The sequence below is a fragment of the Columba livia genome, chromosome 3 (assembly GCF_036013475.1).
Source record: "Columba livia isolate bColLiv1 breed racing homer chromosome 3, bColLiv1.pat.W.v2, whole genome shotgun sequence".
NCBI classification, from domain to species: domain Eukaryota; kingdom Metazoa; phylum Chordata; class Aves; order Columbiformes; family Columbidae; genus Columba; species Columba livia.
The window spans coordinates 11054616-11073424 of record NC_088604.1 but is presented as its reverse complement, the minus strand read 5'-3'; the positions used below and the strand labels follow the sequence as shown (position 1 = coordinate 11073424).

At 43.3% G+C, this 18809-nt stretch overlaps 1 protein-coding gene across 21 annotated transcripts in view; it reads right to left on the bottom strand.

Moving 5' to 3' along the window:
* Positions 1-8861: 8861 nt before the first annotated feature.
* The window catches only part of PUM2 (pumilio RNA binding family member 2), a 75334-nt gene continuing 65386 nt past the window's right edge, over positions 8862-18809 (bottom strand). For 8 of the 21 annotated variants that reach the window (XM_065055805.1, XM_065055794.1, XM_065055801.1 and 5 more), the window contains 7 exons: positions 18486-18615; positions 16643-16771; positions 16243-16380; positions 14491-14616; positions 12963-13084; positions 11534-11726; positions 8862-10838 (listed from right to left, as the gene is read on the bottom strand). In XM_065055805.1, the coding sequence (XP_064911877.1) occupies positions 10707-10838; positions 11534-11726; positions 12963-13084; positions 14491-14616; positions 16243-16380; positions 16643-16771; positions 18486-18615 (970 nt within the window). In that variant the 3' untranslated portion in view covers positions 8862-10706. Of the gene's footprint in view, positions 10839-11533; positions 11727-12962; positions 13085-14490; positions 14617-16242; positions 16381-16636; positions 16772-18485; positions 18616-18809 lie in introns of all 21 variants that reach the window. The other 13 variants (XM_065055797.1, XM_065055812.1, XM_065055793.1 and 10 more) reach the window with 3 other exon arrangements.

Here is an 18809-nt window from a genome sequence, read left to right as displayed (position 1 = left end):
AGGGATGACGACTTTTCTTATTTGGACAAGAATAAGCCTTCTTGCAAGAACTCCGAGGGTTTTTTTCATTAAACAATACCACGTTTAATGGTCCAAGCGTCAGTGTAGCTGCATTCTTGGCTTTATAGATACCAACTGAATCAACTTGGCTGCCTTTCCCAATAATCTGGTGGCTTTTTTTCTTCTCCCCATCCCTTTTCCCGGTGCCCTGCTAATGAGAACTTCTGGGTGGATGTTGAAAACTAGATATAAATGTGTCTATGCCACTAACCAAATATTTCTCAACCTTTGGCAAAAGCCCAGCTGGCAGTGGCATGCCACTTTTGTGATAGTTTTCATAAACAGCTGGAATAAAAACAGCTGCATTTCTTTGATGCTGCGTGTGAGGGCCTTGCAGGATCCTGCACGCTGGTTAGAGAGAGCCTCAGAACTGGATTTCGGGGGCTGGTGGATCAAAATCTGCAGAGGGGTTTCCCATTAGCCTCCGTGGGGTTTGCCTGAAGTTACGTGGATGTTACCCACAAGAAAACACTGACTCGCTCTCTGCTAATGAGGCCATTTGCCATAATACTGGCTGGTGCTTTCACTGTTCAACCTTTTTGGCCCAGCGGTCTCAGGGCTTGTGGACCAGGCAGGTGTTTCTCAAAGCACTCACCTGAATAACCACTTTATTTTTTTCCTTGCCCGGGGAGAGACTTTCCTGCATTTCTGTGATTCACTTACCCATGTGGTTAACTCGGGACAACTCACTTGCAGTGACTAACGCTGGTTTGCGGTGCGTGATCCCTCAACCCCTGTGACTCTAAATAACTTGAGCGCAGAATGGGGTTTGCCTTGCCACCAAAATGAGCGCAGGGAGAAGGGTGTCACTGTTCCTGGGAACATCCAGCCAGGCAGCTGCTGCTGCTGGGGGCTTTGGAGAAAAGGGAAGAAGCACAGGGAGAACAGAGCCCCCCATTTCCACAGCACTCCCTGCTTGGTACCTGCTGACTTTCTCTCTGCCATGACAATAAAAATATGCATAGTTTTAATCCTGCAGCTGGCTCTGGCAGGGCCACAGAGACCCATTATTTGCCCAGGAGACGTGGGGACTCCTGGTTGAATGAGGTGTAATCTCTTATCAAAGGACTCCTGTATTTTCTCTGTGTATTTCTTTACTGTCTTTGTTGGTGACAGAGGCTCCTGGATGCTCTGATATTTCACATAAAAGTTTAATAAAACTTCTCCTTGTGGGATGTGGTGCCTGTTTCTCTCTGACTGTGCCAAATATACAATGTATTCTTGAAGTTAGCTGTCAGCTTTTGCATAGACCGGTGCTGTACTGCTGGTTAAGAAGTTCCAAATGAAGGAGCAAACCGAAGAGCTTTAACCAAAATATAGAAGTATTCAGTCCACATGAAACACGTTAAGTGTCTGCTTCCACACTGTCACTTTAAAGCAGCCAAATGACGGGTCAGGTGTTTCTGCCACATGGAGAGTCTGAGTAAGCACGTAGAGCTCCAGGAATTCTGCCAAAGCAGGTTTAATACTCCTATGTACGTAAAAAAAGCTGTGGTCTTGGAAGAAGCAGATGCTGAAGCAGAGCAGTCGCAGGGTTAGGCTGCATTGGAGGTTTTAGTTCAAGTTCAGTAACTGCTGGTTAGAACAGATACTTGCAACACTTTGAAAAATACTGGTTTGGTTTGGTTTTTATTATTTTAATCAAGCTGATGTGATCTGGACCCCAGTCTCTGCGCGGGTCTCTGACAAATGCTGCTCTCGGGCTAACTTCAGGTTTTGTCATTTATTCTTGCTACCAATCGTGATTATGCTATGAATCTGATATGATATAACAGACAGGTTTTCTTCCTGATTAACCAGAAGGTTGCGTCTTGGTGTAATTATCATCCTTCATTTAGCATTTTGATGCCACTTACCCTATTCCCGCAGGTATTGGCTGTCTCAGGGCTCTGTGCAGTCACTCCAGTGCCGCATCCCCCCAGGCGGTACCCGCGTCTCTCAGCCCTTGCTGCTGTCATAGCGCTGATTCACCCCATGATTCCCCACCCATCCGGTATCATCCTTCATCCTGGACCTTCTCACGCATTCATTATGAGAACGTCTTTGTCCAGGTCCTGGTATCACAGAGTCATAGAACAGTTTGGGTTGGAAGGGACCTTCAAAGCTGATCCAGTGCCACCCCTGCCATGAGCAGGGACATCTTCAGCCAGATTGGGTTGGTCAGAGCCTGGCCTGGGATGTCTCCAGGGATGGGGCATCCACCACCTCTCTGGGCAACCTGGGCCGGTGTTTCACCACCCTCAGTGTAAAAAATTTCTTCTTTGTCCAGCCTGAACCTCCCCTCTTAGTTCAAAACCATCACCCCTTGTCCTGTCACAACAGGCCCTGCTAAAATGTCTGTCCCCATCTTTGTTATAGGCTTCTTTTAAGTACTGAAAGGCCATGAGAAGGTCTCCTGTTGTCACCTCACCTTTGAGTGGGGTTGGTGTAACCCCTGCCCTGGGTATGTTTGTTCTCCTGTGCTGCAGGGATGGAGCAGAGACCAAGCTGTGCTTGAGCCATCTGCCCATCAGCACATGTTACGGGTGATTAACCACCATCACGGGAATAACAACTGTCCAGGTGGGAGGCCGAGTGCCCAGCCAGAGGGAGGAGAGCAGTGGGCACAGGAGGAGACACAAATGGGTGAGGAACTGGAAGAATGGAGGGGAGCAAGGGCTGTAGCCCCGGCTGGGCCGTGGGGTGGGTTTCTGCAGTCCTGACCTAGCTGTCTATGGGGAAGGGAGCGCTGGGGCTTCACCTTGGGTTTAAGCCTTGTGTGGCGCACCTGGAGACATTCAGACCCGCCTGGACACATTCCTGTGTAGCCTCATCTAGGTGTGCCTGCTTTGGTGGGGGGATTGGACTAGATGATCTTTTGAGGTTCCTTCCAATCCTTAACATCCTGTGACTCTGTGATTCACCCACCCTGTCCTGGTGTCTTGGGTGCTCAAGGGTCTTTCAAACGGCACCAGACATGTAGGTGGGCAACAGTGTCTGTTCCCAGTCTGTGTGTCTGCATGGAAGTGTCTACACCTAAACAGAAGTGGTTTAGAACTGGGATGGTGTCTCCCCCATTGCCTTGCTGATGGAATGTGTCTGTGTGACACTGTGGGAGTGTTCCTGCTCAAAGGGGACAGCGGGGCCGTGCAGCACTGCACGGAGGTGTGGGGTGGGTGACCTTTAATGCTCTGATCAGATCTCTGGGCTTTGGGTTCCCCACGTGTGGAGGGGCTGGCACAGGGGGTAGGGCTGGATGAAAGCCCCATTCCCAGCAGGAAGTGAGAGCTCCTATGACTCCCAAACTGGGGTGAATAATCAAACCTTTGGTTTTCAGGAGGCACATGACATTCTGGGGAAAGTCGAGACATCATGTGAATTTTGGAGTACTTAAGATAGTCAGTTTTCAAACAAAAAGGCCTTTTAAGAGTCAAATGGCCCAGCTGAATCTGGTAAGTGTATGGCCTGGAGCTCTAACAGGGGGAACTCTGCTCCATTTCATCCCACCCCTTCACGCCCTGGGTTGGGATTGACTCTGTGGCTTGCATTGAGTTTGTCCATCCTCAGCTCTTCAACCTGGCTTCAGCCCTCTGTAATCCCTGCTTCACAAGCCATCGCTCTGACTGTTCTATCAGCCTCTGGAAGTCACTTTACACACAAAGGTGTTGAGCAGGGGACAGCGCTGAGCCAGACCTACCAGACCTGAGCCTAACAGAGAAGCAGTCGGGCTGAATCCTTCCCCAAGATCCTGTCTTGTACGAGCAGATGGTCTCATGAAACCTCTCCTCCCGGGCTGACCATGGCTGGGGGAGCATTGCAAATGCTTTCTGATGCTGAATTTCAGCTCTTAGAGAAAGAGAGATAAGGACTATAAAGGGGAGGAAAGAGAGTTCTTCATTCCCACCAGAGTACCTTTAACTTCTGGTTTTCCTGAGGGAGACAAGGAATAATGTGCCTGTATTTGCACTCATGGGAGAATATAGCTGTGAATGTGCTTTTCATCACCATCTCCCTCGCTGGTGCTTCCTGCCACCGCTTTCCTGTGTGTTGCCCTTGCCATGACACTTCTTGCAATTTCCACTGGCTCTCTGTAAGCAGTTGTATAATACATCTTTGGGGATCTCACTTTATTTTGGGACACTCTTCAAGTGACATCTGAACTGGCTCTGCTTCCATAACATTGTGCAAAGCCTTTTGAGCAGGAGTGGACGGCCCACAGCAAGCTTGCCCTAGAAGGAGAGGGACATCAGCAGGCTTGGTCAATTCCACACCCATCCCCACGGGTGACATCCCTCTGCAGTGGGCACCGTGGCAGCTCCGTGCTGCTGTGGATTCGATCTGTAACCGGCAACTGAAGCGTTTGAGAGAACGCAGCGTGTGAGCTGCCCTGTGATCAGCAGCCAAGCCGGCTGCGTTCCGCAAACAGCCTCCACCGCCGAGCCCTGTTGTGCCGAGGAAGGGTTGTTGTCTCCCTCCCTGCCCCCCTTAGGCTTGGCTGGGGAAAGATTCGGCAGCTAAGCCAGGCTTGGCTAGGCTGCGGTGCTGTGCGGCTGCCAGGAAATATGAGCCCTCCAGGCAGGTCTTAAGCTCAACTGAAGCTCATTAGGGCTGTTCAGCTCAGTTTAGGAAGGGGTTTCTCTCTGTCCTATGGTCTAGAACATCATCTGTGTTGCCTGCAACGTGCCCCTGACTCTGGTTTGCAGATCACAGAATCACAGAATGTTGGGGATTGGAAGAGACCTCAAAAGCTCATCCAGTCCAATCCCCCTGCTGGAGCAGGAACACCCAGATGAGGTCACACAGGAATGTGTCCAGGTGGGTTTGAATGTCTCCAGAGAAGGAGACTCCATAACCTCCCTGGGCAGCCTGTTCCAGTGTCTGTCACCCTCACTGAGAAGAAGTTTCTTCTCAAATTTAAGTGGAACCTCTTGTGTTCCAGTTTGTACCCATTACTCCTTGTCCTACCATTGGTTGTCACCAAGAAGAGCCTGGCTCCATCCTTGTGACACTCACCCTTTATATATTTGTAAACATTAATAAGGTCAACCCTCAGTTTCCTCTTCTCCAAACTAAAGAGACCCAGCTCCCTCAGCCTTTCCTCATAAGGGAGATGCTCCACTCCCTTCATCATCTTCGTTGCCCTGCGCTGGACCCTCTCCAGCAGTTCCCTGTCCTTCTGGAACTGAGGGCCCAGAACTGGACACAATATTCCAGATGCGGTCTCAAAGATGCAGACACTTTAGGGCTGGGCAGGTGCTGTGCAAGCAGAGGAGGGAGAAGCTGAAGGCCTCGTGCCCAAAGTGCTAACGCTGGTGAGAGGGTGAACATATTATTCCTATGTTCGCTCTTACTAATGAAACAAAGGGGGTCTTTAGGTCTTCCTACATTTCAGCTGCTGTATAAAAAGCCTCTGGGGCATTTCCAGTTTGTTAATGATGGGGGAACACCGCTCCCAAGATGTATTTTGCATGAAGTGAGTCTGGGAGAATCCAGGTGGAGACAAGGATCTGGAGAGCAGAACCTCCCCGCTCCCACCTGCGTGCTTGAGGATCATGCTCCATCTTGCGCTGTTTGTGATGCAACCGACAGCTCAGGCTGTGCTAAAAGCCCAGCCCAAATCCAGGAGTAGAAAGTGAACCCGCCCAGCTCCTCGTGGTTGGGACATACTCCTGTGAAGTGAGGGAGGTGGGTTCAAAACCCTGAGGCTGATGAACTAATTCAAGCATCTCATTTGCTGGGCAAGTTCCTTAACCACAGGGCATGCAAAAGAGGCAGGTCCATCCAACGGGCTGGTGGAGGGAGCGCTCCTGCCCCACCTTGCTGAGGAACACTAGCAGTTCTGTTCCACCCGTCAGCTTGGTCCTCCCTCCTGGCTCTCTGGCCCCGATGCAGGCGGGAAGCTTCCTGGTAGCCTCTGTGTTCCAGAACTAAATATGTAACATCAGGGTTTGCTTCACTTTCTTGGATGAAACAGTTGCCTCCTTTTGTTAGCAGGGGGACTGGGCTGGCAGGGAAAAGCCCACGTACTGTGTTGGCTCTAGAATGCTGTCAGCGCTTGATGGACGTCCTTCTGTCCTTCCTGCGAGGGAGGAGGTACCGTGTGACCGGTCTTTCCGTAAGAATGGTGCTGGTTTCCAATCCCTTTGGGTGATGGAGCGGGGGAGGCCTGGGCTGCTCTGCAACACAGGGGTGCTGACACCCCAGGCTCATTCTGCAGCACTGAACAGTCTCTTCCTGGGTGGCAGGATCTACATTTACCAAGATCTGCCAAACTTCCCTGGCCCGACGCTGCACGCCAGCCTGGAGGCAGAGCCCTGAGAGGGACACGCCGTCCCTGACAGAATCACAGAGTGTCCTGAGCTGGAAGGACCCACAAGAATCACCGAGTCCAGCTCCTGTCCCTGCACAGGACAACCCCACAGTTCACTCCATGTGTCTGAGGACGTTGTCCGGTCTCTTCTTGAACACTGTCAGGCTTGGGGCCGTGACACCTCCCTGGGGAGCCTGTTCCAGTGTCCAGCACCCTCTGGGTGAAGAACCTTTTCCTCATGTCCAGCCTAAACCTCCCCTGGAAGAAAAAAATAAGCGGAAAACCCGTATTTCCTCATCCTCAACCAAGAGGTGCTCAAATCACGATCTTTGGGCACAGGTGAGTGCCTGTGAGTGTTTCTGACATTCTTCCCCACACAGAGAATACTTCAAATTGAAACTCTTGAGGCAGAGCACAGTGTTGCCTGTAGCACATGCTCATCGAAACAGCAGCTTTGCCCACAGACCAACAAGACCTTGAGGTCACTTCTAGTGCTACCAATAGCTTGGCGAGATGTGAACCTTTGTGCCCAACTGACAGACGATGCCCCTACGTCGAGGCGGGCTGCGGCAGCTGGGGTCAGGCAGAGCACATGGTTTGCCTCTTTCTCTCCTCAAGCAGCAACACAAACCACATCACCGCTGAGCAAAGCTACAGAAGGATGTGCCGCTCTTGGGACATCGGAAGACCAGCCTCCCCTCTCTGTAAAACTCAGCACCCAAGCACGGGGCTGACCTGGCTGCAACCATTCTGCAGCAAATCGCTTCCGCAGAGTTAATAGCACGGGGCTCTCTCCCCAGGCGCACGACTTACGTGTAATCTGCAATTTTAATGACTAGTCACTAGATATTAGAACACTTTGCAATTTTTCTCTCAGCTTTACTTCCCTGGATGACACAGTGGGAGTTGCTGTCACCTGTTTACCCATTTTCCTGCCACTAGTACAGAACCCCATTACCATGCTGCTACACAGTGAGTCATGAGCATCTCCTCAAATGCCTGTTCCCAAGAGCAGAGGAAGGAAGAGTCACTAAATCAGTTTCTGAATCTCCATCAGCACTCTAAGACATCTGGAAATTACGTCCGCAGAAACATCCATCTTCCCCACACTCTGATGAAGAAGTATCAGATCTATCAGTGATGGAGGCAACAGGATTGTGGTGGTTCTGTCCATAAGGGGCCACTCAGGTGAGTTATTTTAACGCTAAAGGACAGATCCACTCCCCCTCAGCTAAAAATGGTCCTTTGAAAATATCCTGTGCAGTAACAGAAACGAGTGTGGATCCAATGGTGCCAGAGAGCCACCAACCCAACCACAACCCTCACAAATGCTGGAGAACTCAGCCTGGGCCCAGCGGTGATGAGGAAACTGTCATGAGGCTGCAGCCATAACTACACAGCGGTGGAGGTTTTTCCTTTAAGATAATGTGAAGGTTTAGGTGCTCAGAACTGGCCTCTGGAAACTTTAATGATCTACACCAGAGTTCTTCAGTAATTGACTCATTCTCATCAGCTCACCAGGAACGACCACCTGTCCAAAGCTGAGCTCCGGAAAGCAGACAAGTTACGTGACTGAGAATATGAAGAATGGCTGGTTTCCTACAGGAAAAACACAAGACCAGATGTATTTCACACAGTGTTATTCACACTTTGTTGTTGTTGTTTTTACAGTATATACATGTGAACATTACATTATTCAATATGAGCCACCTGGAGTCAAACCTGATCAAACTGGTCCATAAACAATCTAGATCAAAAAGCGACACTTGAGCAAAAAGAAGTCTGGTGGTCTAGCTGAAAGAAAAAAGCCACACGTTATGTTTTTCATGTCCCTGGACACAACTTGTGCAAAATGACTTCAGGAGAGCAAGTGGAAGATTATGTTCAAGGTACCGAAAGCACTGAGGGTGACAGTGGCAGGACTGTTTAAACTCAGCCTTGGCACGAGCGCTACAGGGACAAAGCACCGGGACTATCATTTGCTGCCTGGACATCCCTAAAAGCCAAACGTGCTGTTTTACACGTTGAAGGCAACGTCTGCTCTGTGGGTTCTAACACACAGAACCACGGTCACCAAGAACTAACTCACCCAAGAAGCGGCTCCGTGACAGGGCTGGCACCTCTCCAGGGGGGTTTTGTGAACTGCCACGCAAAAAACTACACGGCAGCTGGAACTGTGCTTGCTGACAACAGCGGGGCCCACACAGCACTGGTTCCGAAACTGGAACCAGGCCAGAACAAACCTTCCCATTTGCCTATTGATGAGTTAACGCTACTGTTAAAAGCAGCGCCTCGGATGGATGCCTGAATAAGATTTATGTAAACCTGATACAAACGGGAACACAACAGAATTCCTTATACAAGTTTACACCGCTCCTGTTTTCTTTCCTCATGATCAGATCCCTACCTAACAGCCTTTCTTTGGATCCATGCTCGAGACACCGACTTCAAACTCTCTTGTCAATCAAAACTTTAGGTTAAGCCATCCAAACAAATGTTTTACACAAAATACTTACTTCAACAACATACAAAGCACTTTCTTTATCTTTCAGAAACTGAATATACATACAAAGTAAGCTTTTTCCAAAATATTTCCATAGGCAAAGGATTAAAAAGGATTTTAATTATACACATATGGTCACAATTCTGCCTTAAAAAGATCATTGGGAAATGTACATAAGGCCGCTTGTAAATGTACATCATCTTTATGTTACTGTTACAATGTCATATGTCCAGAGAAAAAAAATTGACAGTATCATACATATTTGCTTTACGCTGGGAGAAGGCTATTCAAAAATACAGTACTCTTCTGTACAAAAACATCATGCCACATTTATTAAGATGGAGGAAGCATCGGTTTCAGTCCATTTCTTACTATGCTTATCATCCCGACTTAAAATTTGAACAGATTGATTTCCCAAAGTGTCCATATTGACAGAATCAACAGCTATGTTATAAACAAAACATAATGTTTCTCACAATAGATAAAAAGAAAGCTGGTTCATATTTCTGAAACCATATAAAGATAAAATTTAAAAAAAAAATCACTCTTGATTTGCTGAAATAAATTTACATTATACAACACTATATGCCAGGGGGAGAAAAGGGAATGGGGATATGAATATACACTAATGCAAATTTTTGTCCCAAAAAGGGGTAAAACAAATTACATTTACAGCATGAAGGTTTACAAATGTACATCTGTACAACCAAGGTAAGCATCACTACTAAATTAGCAAGGCTTGTAATAAACATCGAAACAAGAGATTTGTTTTCAAACTGTAAACTTACACCTATTAACTACACGTATACAATGCAGATATTTATAGGAAGCAAAAAAGCTATCTGAATATTTAATCAATCATGCTTAAATGTTGAGCTATCAAGTTTACTTTTCAGTGGCCCCTTTTCTCTTCATCAATATCTATTTTTGCATCTACATTGAGAAAGCAAAATAAATGCTCAACACTTTCAAATCCTTACAATTCTATATGCAAAATAAAAAAATACAAATCTCTACTCCTCCTGCATGGTAAAACTCGCTGTAAAGTTAATACAGGGTTCACTCCTTTTCCAACGGCGCGCTTCACTGAGCAGAAGCGCCATCATAATTTTAATCCCTCTACCTTGTACAACAATTAAATATATAAGTATATACAGCACTTTTAGTTTTAAAACACCACTAGAGAAAACCTCAGGGCACCATTTAAAAACAAACGACAAACCTGTATCCACAGCAAGTCACGAAATCTGGTCTTTTAAAGTTTCCATCGTTATTCCCTACTTGAACTTGCTGTGCCCTGTTTATTATTTGGATAGTATGTTGTGAACCACCAAAATACAACTTAACTTTTCGACATGTTAAATAATGTTTATGCAGCTGATCAATTTTAATCTGGTATAAAAGACTTCACACAAAAGGGAAAAATAAGGATTAATTCTATATACAACTCTATAAACCTGTTGTGCTGTGATGCTGGGTAGACCTACCAGATTGCAAGCCAGTGTATTAAAAGAATACTGTACTTTTTCCCTTTAAAAACTATTTCAGTGACTTTACAAGGTAAAAATTTACAAAATATGTGACAGCTATTTTGATACAATTACATCATATACAGGCATTCTGTGCTTTGCCAGCCGTCCAATCTGATAGGTCTCCAGATCAGGGCTGGAGATTATTTTTTTTCTTTTTTCTTTTTTTAATAATTCACTCCCCAAAAATATACACAAGAATAAAAATTTTACAAATGGATGAACAAAGTCAATAAATAGATTTAAAAAAATCAGAACATTTATAGTTAAGTTGTATGTTTTGATCATTCACAATTCAATTTTTGATTCCGTTCCTTTTTGTCTCTCACAGCATCCCATTTGGTGGTCCGCCAATCGGCCCCAGATCAGCGCTGTTCTTCAGGTAATACTTCTCCAGCTTGGCCAGAATGTGTTTGCCGTAGGTGTATTTACGCAGAGTTGTGATGTGGGGTCGAATCTGTAAGAAGAAACCCGTTATTTTTTCTGCCCCCTCCTCCCTTCAAAAATTCTAAGCAGAGGAAAACTACGCTTTAAAAATACTATGCAAAAAAAAAGAGTCAGAATCCTGTATTTCAAAAGTTTCTGGAGAGATGTAGAAGCGGTGATTTTGACTCCAACAAGTAGAAAAGGGGGGTACAGCCCTTTTGTGGGATTGCCCTGGCGGTGACTGGGGGAAGCAGAGCTGCAGCAAGAACGTACTGGGCTCTGCACTAACACCCGGGGGCAATTCTGTCCAAATCTGGGTATTCTTCAATAGAAAATGTGCCCGTACGTTAGGGAGTGTGGGAATCTCTCCTGAGGTAACTGCAGAATGGATTTATAGCAGCAACTAAAAAGACAAACCTGTATTTCTTCTGTTATATTAATAAAGATACTACGTTTTTATAGCAGGAGTATTTTCACAGAGAAGCTGGCACAAAGAGAGGATATGGAATCCAATTTCTGTAACTTCTCTGTAGATTTACATTTTTAACTCCATGCTTTGAGACCTGAATATATTCTGCTTTATAAAGCTCCACTGAATTTGATGTTTATACATGAAGCTCTAGATTCCAGAACCAGCGAGTTTTACATCTAGAGAACAAGTTATTCCCGCAAAAAAGCTAGTATGGATAATAGCTTCTGAACCAATAAAACAATATACAAATGTACCTTGTGCATTATTATCTTCCGCTGAGCAGGTTCAGCCATATCAATCATCTTCTGAACAACGTAGTTGGCGTACTGGTCCTTCATCATGGTGTATAAGGCACTGTGAGGACCATCGTTCTGGCAGCAGACCTCATCGATCAGCAGGGCTCTTTCAGCACGAGAAGCATGAGTTACACATTTTTCTACCACGTTGCTGAAAAATAAGACAAATACATTCTGTGACTTTGCAGGTAACATTAAGTAGCAATTTAATATTTATCTGAATAGTTCAAGTGTCTTAACGCCACTAAATAGCAAACAGTAAATGCATCAAGTCCCCATTTCAAAATCTTTAGTCTGTAATGACTGAGGGAGTGAAAGGATTTTACACTCCTCATGTAAAAAAAAGTAATTTTCTGATACTTCTTATCTTGTAGGAGAGATTTTCCACTGGACCTACAGTAGGTATACTGGATCTCGGGTTGCAGATGTTTTATAGTACATCTATTTTGGCTGTGGGCCCTTTTAAGACAAAACAGAGAAAGCCAGACACAAGGCTGCCTGCTTTTTCAGGAACACACCTAGACCAGAGAGTCTGTCAAATATTTCTGTTTGTAGAGGAAGTCTCTGACCTTCCAGATACCTCAGAAACTGGAAAGGCCATCAATGCTTATAAGACAGCAAAGTGATTCTGGTTTTAAGTTTGTGCTTCAAAAAATCAAGCAAGTTCCGAGGAGAGGATTATGAAGAGCTCTATTTCGGCAAAGAAAAATAAATTCCAGATAGACCTGTTAGTTTCCACACAATTACTTTTTAAAACAAATGCCCCCATGATGTCATGATGCATTTCTACTTAATGTTGATGACAAGGTTAGTCTCACTAAATCATCCAGGATGAATCCTGAGGTCTGTTTTCCTTAGCAAAAGGCACATAATCTATATTTCAGCAAAAAGCACTGAGGGATGAGTTTTAGGCTCTAATTTCAGAGTAGCTCAGGACTCCTATAACAGTCTTTGAGACCTCCTAATGCACGAAATCCTTGTCAGTCCGAACCACCACTGCTTAAGCCTCTTTATCCACGTACATCGCTTGGCTGGACTGACAGACAGTCTCAAGTCAGTGTCACCAAGCACGTTCCAGGAGAGCTGCTCACCTGGCCTGGGGATCCTCACACACACCTGGAACCCATTCCCTGCACAAGCTGAACAAAAACCATCCCATAAACCTGAGGAATCGTCTTTGTTTTGCTACAGAACAGCATTTCCCCTTTCTCTCCTCCAAATCTAGTATAAAAATACCAATAGGGTTTATAAAAATATGAAGTTTCAGGAAGTAAGTTACACAACAGAAAAAAACCCTACGATGTCCTTTTTATAACACAATACATCAATCCAATACTACAACTTTAAAAGGTTAGTGAACCTTTAATATATGAAGGTTGTGCAATACCTGGCAAACTTGTGCTGACTCAGAGCTAGAACTTTTCCTCTTATTTCTGAAACGATTTTGCTCTTGTCTTCAGGACGCCCGTGCTCCAGTACATGCTGAATAACGTAATTTCCATACTGATCCTGAAAAAAAAGTTTACTTCAATTTTCTTTTGTGTTCTCACCAAGCAATATGTACAGCTTCTGCATATTTGTATAAACTTTCAAATTGCTGTTTGCACAGATACAAAAATACAAAGTCAACATTATAGAAACAAAGTGATGCAAGAAATATTGCATCAAGAATTACTTAATGGACCACAAAATTTACATGCAAAATGTAAATAACCTGTAAAACCAGTATTTTGCTACAATATATTTTATCCTCTTAAAGAAAGAAGTCCTCAAAATTAAGATCATCATCTTTACAGAATCACAGAATCGACTGGGTTGGAAAAGACCTCAGAGATCATCGAGTCCAACCCTTGGTCCAACTCTAGTCCGTTTACTAGATCATGGCACTAAGTGCCATGTCCAATCTCAGTTTAAAAACCTCCAGGGACCAGTCCACCACCTCCCTGGGCAGCCATTCCAATGCCTGACCACTCTCTCTGTAAAGAATTTCTTTCTAATATCCAGCCTAAATTTCCCCTGGCAGAGTTTAAGCCCATGTCCCCTTGTCCTATTGCTGACTGCCTGGGAGAAGAGACCAATCCCCACCTGGCTAGAACTTCCCTTCAGGTAGTTCTAGAGAGTGATGAGCTCACCTCTAAGCCTCCTCTTCTCCAGACTAAACAACCCCAGCTCCCTCAGCCTCTCCCCATAGGTCTTGTGTTCAAGTCCCTTCACCAGTCGTGTTGCTCTTCTCTGGACCCGCTCCAGCACTTCAATGTCTTTCTTTAACAGCCATAGTATCTTCATGAACACTGGTTCACCAAGACAGTTATGTTTTAACTGGACAAGAAACCACTGAGAAACAAACTCCACTGTGACTATGTAGCAAAAGGCAATTCCTGCCTTCTCCTGCGTGGAAATTCCTACTGAACACCAAGTCCCTTCCAGTATTTTACACCGATTCAGTTTCAAAGCCATTTTTAGCACTTGTTTTGTTTGTCTGAGACCCAGACACGGAATTATCTTGTATACTGTTTTGTGCCTTCTTAGATAACTTTTCTGTGTAAGAATATGCAACATGTATTTTTGACAATGTATTTGTGTTTAGACATTATCAGAATTTATCTGAAGGACACCGGAGTGAATAAACTGCAAAAAGGCAATCTTTGCAATAAAAATATAATTCTGTGCTCTTACAATGTATATTGAAAGCCACAGTGAAAAGTGTAAGAAAAGGCTTTTTATATCTTCATTGCCTCTCAACTTCCAAATTGATTTTAATTAAAACTACGTAAGGAAAGAAAAAAAATATCAACATCTACAAAACTAAAAAAAGAGGCATTCAAAGTACTTCTTAAACTAAGAAATGGGAACAAATTGTGCCGACAACAACTAAGAGCTCTACAGTGCATTAAAAAACGAACAGACACACTAACCTGCACTAGCTGTTCTGTGTGTTGATGCAGTTCTTCCAGGATTGGCAAAGTCTGCTCAGCGGTACAATGTTCCAGAATACGCTGAATTACTCTACAACCATACGGATGAGTTGAAAGTACAAATACCTTGAAACAGGATTGCAAACTGAAGTTAAACCAACCAAACCTTACATATGTAAGTACCATTACCATGTTTGAAATGGAAAAGCTACTTCTATTGAAAGCAAGGTTTTGCCTGCCAATATCAGAATTCCATCTCCAGCAGAAGTTAGGAAAATATGAAAATAGTTTTCTGTGTGTCAAGGGCTTCAGTAATTCTACAACTGAGAACTCAAGTTTTCCTTATAATGTTTCTAGCCCACTTGGCTGCAAAAAGGAAAGCCTGGAAGTGTGAGCCTTAGTTAAGCCCTGTTCACCTTTCAAGCCTTCCTTTTAACTTGTTACTTTATTTTCAAATTTGAAGATTTGACATTTATAAAAAGGAGTTCAATTATTCTGACTTCTTTTCACTAATTTCACATTCCAGCATATACAACAGGCTCCTTGATACAAAGTTTGTAAATAAGTATGCAAAACATAGTAAAAATCTTGCTTATTCCTTTTGCTTGTTTCTCCAGCAGCCAGGTGTGTGTTTCAGGGATTAATTCAGAAGATTTAAGAGTCGATGTTGGTCGAAACTGCACACAGAATCCTGTGTGATTAGACACAGATCCAAATGATGCAGGCAGGTGGAAGAGATACCTCCTGTTACATGACATGACTATAGCGAGGTATTTTTCATTTGCCACTACAGATTAGCTAAGATCTGTATATATATAACTACTTGGAGCTGAGGATGAATGTGCAGTAAACAGTCACATTTCAGTCAAGGGCTCTGCTTACAGTTTAGAAACCTCATCTCATCTACTCCATACACACTTTTTGACATAAAAAGACCTGATCCTAGAAACCCTGGTATGCCGTTTACTACAATGTACAACAATAATTCAGGTATTGCTGTTGTGTAAAATGTGAGAGAAGGATATTGTACATTTTGTTGAGAAATACTTTTGGCCATCCATTAAAGTAGAATTTAGTCACACAGCCAAGTTAGTAACATTTTTACAATGCTTCTCAAGACTATAAAAGTACATGTTTGTCTCACAGTATTAACACCTTATTTAGCCTGCAGCACAATATCAATTTTATATCAACAACTTTTTTGGAAACAAAACAAAAACTCCAACCTTAAATAAGCGAACACCACCCCCCCTTCACTTAACACTACCCCATATGTAGGGACCGGATTAACATATTTCTTCAAAGTAATTCCTTAATGATAGACATCAACTGTGAAACACCGAAAGACAGACTTGCACCATAAGCACCAAGAGAAAACAAAAATGTCAATGAAAAAGATGTGCTAGAGAGCAAATACTTTATTATTACATCAAAAATGCTGACGTTGCAGGAAATTTGAAATGGCATATCACAAAACCCAATTGGGAAACCTGGCCTTAAGCCAAATACCTCTACTGGTATTGATAATATGTCCAAAGAGGCCTTTGTAGAACCTCATCTCCAACAGATTAATCTTTTTACACCATGTTAACTGAGTCTTTAACAGATTTTCCATTTTATTACCCCTCTTTTATCCTAGTTAAAAAAAGCTGACTGCAAAGTATCAAACACTATCTTCTACACGCAAATGATGGAAAAAGATCTGCAAATCAAAGCAACCCTACGGAAAAGGAAGCGAACTGCTGACACTACCTGTCCTTTGAACGCGTCAATGATGAACTGGAGAGACTGGGGCTGAACACACTCAATGCATTTTTGGACAACGTGGTTTCCATTTTGGTCTTTCACACATTTCAGAACATGACCATCCAGCTCTTTCACCATTTCATTCTGGAAAAAAGAAAAGATTATTCTTGTCTTTACAATGATTTTTTTTTTCCTCCCCTCAAAGGAATATTCCATTTCATCCTAACTGTCCCATCTTAATACGTGTGTGGTTTACTTGTGTATCTCAGCATTCTAATTTAAACAACTATTTTAGTCCCTAGGGCATTTCATAATGAAGGGAAAGATCAACATTTTAAGGAAGTAAAACGACATATGAAATAAAAAGAAATAATATTTAAAAAGTATTGCTCTAACTTACAATTACCTGCTGGTCAGGTGAGATTGACTCAAGTGCTTTCTGAATAACACGACAACCATACATCTGCAGGGCTAACGGCAGAACGTGACCACGTATGCGTGTTGCCAGGGCTAACTTTTGATCCAGGCTTCCAAACTGAAAGAAAATAAACGTGCTGTTAACAAATGAAGACGTATCGCAGCATGCTGCAATTCACATGTCAGAGTAAGCACTTTCATGATGTTCGACAGGTTTACTGCATGCCTTGAATTATTTTTCCCTTTGTGCTTTTGGTGTGTGTATTTACCAGAAACTTTTATTTTCTAAATGCAACATTTAGTAATATTCCACATTTCACTCACATACCTGCTATCAAATGCATGACCTTGAAACACAACCTAAGAAGTCAAAAGATTTTATACTTGTCTGTGGGAGTATGTAAGTGCAATAACTCGCTTACTCAGAAAAATTACACCAGGCACATTAATTACAGATTACTATAACATATTAATTCCAATCAGATTTTCTCTGATGTCTCAAATTTGTACTGGTCGGTGTGTTTTACACCTTGCATGCAGTAAGCAAGTTGTAAGAGGGGGAGGGCACAGGGGAGATCTCAACCCCTGAAGTAGCTTCTTGGTAACTTCACGTGGCTTGAAGGATCATTCTTAACACGGGTGTTTTGGGAAACCTAGAAATACTTGGGCCTTGTAGAGCAAAATCAAAATGTTTTTCACACTAGCTGTATTAGAGTATAATTCAACCGATGTTTTTCAGCAGCAGCCGATTCCTGTCCATATCATCCCCTCCATGGTGCCACTGCAGCCTGTGCTGCTCCCTGGTGAGCAGAGTAGAAGCCAGTCAGGCTTCATAATAACACATGTAACCCTCTTCTCAGACCCCCGACACAAGCTCCTGAGTTGGAAAAGCTTAATTCATCTATGGCCTAGTGCACTTTTTTCCTGAGAACTCTTCTGCAAATTAAGATTAAAACCCTCAATTGACAATGATGACGTATGTAGACATCCAACTTCAGATTATGGAAAAAAAATGGCAACTGATGACCCTTAAGCAAGATCTTCCATAGCACACGTCAGTCATGCTCTTCAGGAGATACTTCACTTGCAAAAAAGAATATCAAGTAAAAAAAAAGTGAACACCTTGTTTCATAGATTACTCATTAAAAACTATATTCCTGTTTACATCTACCATCTTATTTCTTATTGGACATCTTTCCAGCTTCACCTTCTAACCACCCAGATGCTTTGATGTAGTCCTTGAGTTAAAGTACACTACACTAGGTATCTTTTCCTACATTTAACTTTTTCCAGGACACAGGAATTGCTTTTTCTTTTCTCTGTAAGTCAAATCTTGTAACCCTTTGATAACACTTATTTTTTAATTTTTACCCTGCAGTTTTAAGAAAACACAAAGTTGTTCTAAATCTAGTAATACTGGATGTATCTTGTGACATCTCTTCCTCAAAATTCTTCTGCCTCAATACATTTTGTATACATTTCTTCATATACAGCAAGGATTAAAAAGTGTCCTTCAAATCTTTATGTTCCACATAATCTGAAAGTATCTGTAAATTATGATAAGAGGCTTGTAAAGCCTCAATGTGCAGCCCGTACGTTCACCAATGTTCACCAACAAACGTATCACCAGCACAAAGAAAAACTGTACCTGTTACGAAAAAAGCAGGGGATAAAGAACAGAAAACACATGTGCAGTGTATACACTTGGATTCTGTGGTGAAAGTCCGGTAGAACTTTGCTACGATGTTATGAAAAAAAAACTCCGTTAAATTTAATCAGATTTTACAGCATTTCATTCACATTGCTGTTCATAGCGTTGGTGTGACCCTTACCTCAAAGAACTTCTGTATTACATAGTTTCCAAACACATCAGTCATCAATTGATACGCTGCTTGCAGGATCTCATTAAATACCATCTGGCGCTCAGCTGGAGTAGCTCGCTCCAGCTTTTGCTGTATAAATCTAAGTGCAAAAAAAGGTACATTATGCTTCGCATAAACAACAGGAAAACCTCTCAAACACCATTTCAATGAGACACCTCAAAATTCTAAAGCAAGTATTCACCATTTATAAAAAAAAACTTATTAAAATGAAAGTAGCACCCCTACATATAAAAGGATACATTTTAGTGAAGTGATACTTAAAACCTTTCATTT